The 6361-nt window shown below is 41.5% G+C and overlaps 1 protein-coding gene across 1 annotated transcript; it reads right to left on the bottom strand.

Moving 5' to 3' along the window:
• Positions 1 to 4580: 4580 nt before the first annotated feature.
• Positions 4581 to 6145, bottom strand: abraa (actin binding Rho activating protein a). Its single transcript, XM_043710889.1, has one exon. The coding sequence runs from the start codon at positions 5893 to 5895 to the stop codon at positions 4813 to 4815; it is 1083 nt and encodes a 360-aa protein (XP_043566824.1). The 5' UTR covers positions 5896 to 6145; the 3' UTR covers positions 4581 to 4812.
• Positions 6146 to 6361: the final 216 nt, after the last annotated feature.

The raw sequence follows: 6361 nt of genomic DNA, 5'->3' as shown, positions 1-6361 counted from the left end.
TTAGGGGAGCTGAAGGGGACAGGACTGAAGAGAGAGGGAATAGGATTATTGTAAAAAACAAAACGTTCTGAAGAAAGGTCACTGGACGTGAAATGTTAACTATGCTTTCTCTTATGCTGCTAGACCTGCTGTTTTTCCTCCGACAATTTCCATTTTATTTCTATTTCCAGCATCTGCAGTTGTTTGGCTTTTTTTGTATAGGATAATTGTATGTTGGCACTTGGGGTAGATTTGGGCAGGAGAGGAGAATATGAGGATTCAGGAAGAGATACAGTGGTATGGGAATTTAGGAAAAATGAATCAGGAATGTGTGTGGATAGAAGGTGTGGATGGCTAAAAGGAGCAATGGAGAAAAATGCCAGAGCAGAATGGTCAGTACATTCTGACATTTTTTAATGGATATGTTTGCTTTCTTTCACACATGGATCTAAATATTATGTGAAAACCTCATTGCATGCACAAAATTCCCAAGTACATCATGGGCTCAGAAAATTTAACCCATAATGATGATTCTCTTGCTTCTTGCAGGTCATGACATTCATCCAACATTTACAGTGCTCGTAACATAATATTTCACCTTTCAAAGGTGATGTTTATCTTAAAAAAAGTACAGCAAGCTGGAGTAAAATGAAATAAATTGTCTTGCGGAAAACTATTTGTGATGTTTATATTGATGAGGGTTTTTACACTTGTACTAATCCTCATTAAAAAATCAAAGCATGGAATCTTCTTGCCTGACAGAATATCTGGAGCATTTAGAAGGTCAGGCAGGAGAATCTAATTGGTCAGGAGGGAAGAATCCAGTTTCCCCATGGCAGCTTAAAATTTTTCTATTAAATTCTCAGAATATTCCAGGCAAATCAACTTTGCTGACCTGTCAGGAACATCTTTTGCATTTGTTTGTATGTTATGAATACTCATTAACACCCAAGCCCCTGGAATGATATTTACGTGTCATAGAGTCATGCAGTCTTGTTAGACCAAACCAGGAAATGTGTGTGCTGACAAACCTAATCATATATATCTTTTGTGTAAGGAAAACAGAAAGTACTGGAGAAACTCAGCATATATGGAGTCATGTCCCTGGCAGAGTAGACTTCATCTTCCAAGTTCTGGTGAATACAAACTTCTTCTTATTTGACTCTTTCTTATCAATTTTAAACTCTTCCACCTCTCCATTGTAGGTAAAAACCTGGTCATCAGATGTGAGGTATTCTCGGTGTTGTTGTACATGTTGCATATATCTGGTCCATTCCCAGAACCTGTGCTGTTCCAGTCACCCCGGCCATCTTCCATTTCATCAGGAGGTCTAGGATGGACTGGATCTGCAAGGGCACCATGTGCAAAGCTCGGCGTAGCCAACACTGCTCTCATCCTGGTGGTCACCTTTGTGTGTGGCTGCATCAATCTTGGTAGACCCTCGGTAACTGAAAAAGGGCTCATGCCCAAAACGTCGATTCTCCTGCTCCTTGGATGCTGCCTGACCTGCTGTGCTTTTCCAGCAACACATTTTTCAGCTCTGATCTCCAGCATCTGCAGTCCTCACTTTCTCCTCGGTACCAAATGTCAAAAATGATACTGAGGTTCTACCTGTCCCTGGTGTTAAGGTTGGGAGTGGCCTTGGCACTGTAGAATGCTCCAAGTAGTTGGATTATTCTGTATCACCTGTACTTTGTGGAGAAATTTGCAAAGAAAAACATCTTTGACCACAAGACCATCAGGAAGCGGTCAGTATGTAGTGACTTTGAGACCATGTGGGAAAAGGAGAGGGTGGATCCTGTCAGGTGGTTTCCTGAGCAGACTATCAAGGTCATTTGTAGAATGCCTCCTGGCAGAACTTGCCAACAAGCACCAAGACATTACTTGGCTGATGGTGAGAAGGGCATGACCTGTGAAATCCTGTGCCACTACACGCTGCTTTTGGTGGGGGCGGTGATAGAGAATGCCCACATCTCTTGCTAGAATATGCCTTTGCTAGATAGGTCTGGAGAGAGATGCTGTGGTTTTTGTTGAGGTTCGTTCCGAGCAGCTCCATGACACAGGAATCTGTGCTGTACAGCCTGTTCCTAGGGACACATACTGAGACAAACATCGACTGCCCACTTGGAGGATCATCAACTTAGTGAAAGGTGCTCTTTGGTCTGCCTGAAACCTGTTGGTCTTCCAGTGCAAGGAGTTGACTTTGAATGTGGCAGACTGGCACATCGCAAGATCCAGGAAAATGTGCTGAGGGATGCAGTAAAGCTTGGGGCACTTGCTGCCAAGGTACAGTGGGGAAAGACTACCGTCTAAGAGATTTTAGCCAAAGTACAATGGGAGACTGTTCAGTTATTGGACCTTCCCAATGCCTCAAGTATATGTGAATAGTATCTTGCATTATGCTCTTTTTTAGAACTGTCATGAAAGCCAATTTCTAATGTTTGTTTGTTTGTCTTCCTTCCTTCCTTCCTATGCAAGGACTGTACAAAACCAAACTGCTTTAGTGATTATGTGTGTATATAAAAATTTTTTTATAAATAAAGTGTATTTTTGAAACTAAAAAAATCAATTTTAAGCTCTTCTCTGTCACAACAATGTGGGCAGCATCTGCCTCTTGGGTAAAGACAGATTCAAGTATTCATTTAACAACCCAGCTATGCCTCCTGTCTCCATGTATGAATCACCTTTTTGGTCCTCATTGTCCCAAATCCTTTTAACATTCTTGTACGATTGATGTACTTATAAAAAACTTAGGGATTTACCTATTTGCTAGTCTTTTTTCATAATCCTTCTTTGCTTCTCTTATTTGCCTTTTCACATCACCTCTGAACCTTCCGTATTCAGCTTGGTTCTCAATTTTATTTTCTCCCTGCCACATGTTGTAAACACACCTCTTTCTTCAACTTACCTTCTCTCTACATTGTCATCTAGGGAGCTTTGGAGTTGTTTGTCCTACCTTTCCCTTTTGAGAGAATATATGTTGTGTGTAATCCATGTTATTTTGAAGGAATTTCTGTATTGCATCTCATAGATAGTACACAGTACTGTTACTCAGTGTCAGTGATGGAGGGAGTGAGTGTGGTGCCAATCAAGTGAGTTTTGTCCTGGATAGTATTAAGCTTCTTGAGTGTTATTGGATCTGCAGTCATCCAGGCAATGTTATTTTTATTCATTTGTGGGACCATGAGTATTGCTTGCTGGCCAGCATTTATTGCCTGTCCCAAGTTGCCCTTGAGATGTGGGGAGTATTCCATCATATTCCTAAATTGTACCTTGTGGATGGTGAACAGGCTTTGTGAAGTTAGGGATGAATTATTGTCTGTGGGATTCACAGTCTAAGACTGCTCTTATAGTCACTATATTTATATAACTGGTTCAGATCAATGTATGTTGATAGGGAAATTCAGTGATGGTAACACCATTGAATATCAAGGCACAATGGTTAGGTTCTCTCTTGTTGGAGATGGTTATTGCCTGACATTTCTGTGGAATGATTGTAATTTTTAACATTTTTCCTTTCTCTTCTCTTTCGCTCTTGGCTGCATGTGTGACTGAATGAGTGTCACAAGCCATTGCCTGGGTTTTGAAACAGGAATAAACCCTTATTTAATCCTCGAGAATTTCCAGCGAGTCATTTTAAATTGGACTTCACAAACAGGATTTAGTGAAACACACCATCATCTGAGAAAAATGAGAAAATAGAATTATAAATTACCCAAAACACATACAGGCGAGAGGGCAGTAAAAATAATTCAACGGTCCTTCTTGTCCTGACACCCACATGCATAAACTATGAGCTGAGAAGCAGATAGTAACATGAGAAAACACTAATCCATCTCACTGAGCAGATGTACTTACTGGTTTTAGGCCCACTTCTATATTTGATCTATATAAAAGCAAGTTTTCCCCAGTTTTGCAATCATGTACCAAAGCATTTTAATGATTTAGTCTTTCACAGGATCTGGGCATCACTGGAAAGGCCAGCAGATGATCTTAGTGGCTCTAGATCATTTCAGAGGGCAGTTAAGAGTGAACTACATTGTGGATCTGGCATCACATGAAGGCCAGGCCTCTCATTTAGACATGGAAGACACTAAGTTCCCTTCCTACAGGATATTAGTGAACCGGATTGTTTTCTTTTCCAACAAGGATCATTTCATGAGCGTCATCCAAGAGAGTATCTCATCTAGAATTGAATTTAAATTCCACTAATTGTCATTTTGCTCATTAATGCTCCAAGAACATTAATCTATGTCTATGGGTTATTGCTCCAGTGACATTACTGCGTCACCATCACCCCTGAAGGCATGACTCTGCTTTTGTGTCAGGAGGGGGGTAATATTTTGTACTTTTTGCAAATCCTTCTAGAATATTGCCCCACTCTATCTATACAACCTCCCCCAGTGCTATAAACATCCTGAAATCCTATCCTTTTCAGCTCAATATTAACCATTTGAGCTAGAGCACTGTGCATTAAGCTGCATTGGTCTCTAGCTCTGCAAGACCCTCCCTGAACTTTTCCTTCAATATTTATCTGAAAACTTCCTTGGCTTTTTACAAATAATCAATTTTTTTCAGATTTGGTGGACAATCAATTCAAATCTTCAACATAATTCATTTTTATTTTGATCAAATCAACTGACATAAGAAATCAAAAATTAAGATTACTGAAAGGAAATATAAAACAGTCTCCTCATTTGGATCCTCAAATCCAATCCACCTATTCCAAGGAGATATAATGTGCTTTCATTTTGAAAGAATTTTTTTTAAGAACCAAACCTTGTGTTTCATTTTGTGACAGATGCAATGTATTTGATTCTAAAACTCGAAACATCATTCATTAAGTGTAATAACGACATCATCGTGCTCTCCCTTCCATAACATTTCGCCCTGAAAGTCTAGCAGTCCATGCTTCCTGGCCCTCATCAAAATCCCAACGACTTTATCTGAGACAGTAACATATCTGTCAAACAGATTGCCAAAGGTAACCCTGGTTTTCCCATCCACTCCCAGTATCCCCATGGTCCTGATAATGAAGCACATCTCCTGCATTTCCTTGTACACGTGTTCCTGAGCTCGCTGGCCTCTCTCTGCCGTCTTGCTTCCCTCCTTTGGCTGTCCATAGCCCTGATCTCCCTTCTTCAATCGGAGGTTTTTGGCATAATCGTAGTCAAACTCATCACTGAAAGGGTTTGTCTTTTGCCTCTCAATGTGATCCTCGGCCCATCTCAGCCAGGCCTTCTTCAGGTCTTCCATCGTGCGCACTTGGGAATTTGGGACTGATCTCTTCCTTTTCCCTCTGTCAGCTGCATCATCCTTCTTTTTAGGTTCTTTCTCCTTCCTTTTCTCTCCTCCACTGCTCCTGTCTTCGCCAGTCACGCTGCCTTTCTCTTCCTTCTCCCACTTCTCCCAAGTTTGTGAGATCTCCGATGCCTTCTTGTGACACAAACGCCTCCTTGTCGGTGACCTGTTGGCCAAAAATGGTTTTGGTGCCACATCTGGTTCTGTCTGATTGAAACGGTCAGCCATGAAACTCACCAGCTCGTTACTCCCTGACTTGGATCTGTTATTTACTGTTTTAGTGACTGGAATAGTTCTGATGCTCAGTTCTGTTCCTTGAGATCCACTCAGCTCCTTGCTAGAATTCACATTTCTGCCAGGCCGGGTGCTTTCGGGTTTAATTTGGAGAACCTTTGCTGGCCTTTCCTGCTTGGTGATCCAGCTTCTGTTTTCCTTGACAGGGTCATCATCTTTAAAACCTTCAGGGAGCCAGCCTTGAGGCTCTGATTTCTGTCTTAGCGAATGCTCATTTGCCCATTTCTGCCAGTTTTTGGCCAAACTGTTCACCAGGGAGACGCACCTGAATTTCTTGATGGCTTTACTGGCTGGTCTTGGAGACCTGGTTTCGGTATTCATTGTGGCGTGAGCAGCTCACAGAGCGAGGAAGTATGTGTTCAGCCTTGTTGAGCTTTAACTCAGCACTGGATGAGATTGATTTCAGCTGCTTTATATAGAACGTTGATTGGAAGGTATTTAAAGCATGAGCGGTATTTCAGTTTCAGGACAAGCTCCTGGCTCAGTCTGAGCCATGGAAATGTACCCATCACAGATAGGCTTTCACTCTGAGGACTTGGCTGTGCTCCAGTCTCTGCAAAATTATGTCAAGCTACATTCTATATTAAAGTGACAGGTGGACAGAGACAGGATTAGTGCAGTCTATCTGATCCAACTAACTCACATCCAGCGGAGTCTCTCTCAAGACGAAAGCAATATTATCTGGGGCAAAACAATGCTGCAACAGTGGAAGGAAGAATACAGGGTTAATATGGTATGGCAACTTTGTGGTTATATTACCAGACCAGCAATCCTGAGCCTTAAACTA

The sequence above is a fragment of the Chiloscyllium plagiosum genome, chromosome 20, assembly GCF_004010195.1.
Source record: "Chiloscyllium plagiosum isolate BGI_BamShark_2017 chromosome 20, ASM401019v2, whole genome shotgun sequence".
NCBI lineage: Eukaryota > Metazoa > Chordata > Chondrichthyes > Orectolobiformes > Hemiscylliidae > Chiloscyllium > Chiloscyllium plagiosum.
Note: the sequence above shows the minus strand (reverse complement) of the source record. Positions and strands in the feature narration are given on the sequence as shown.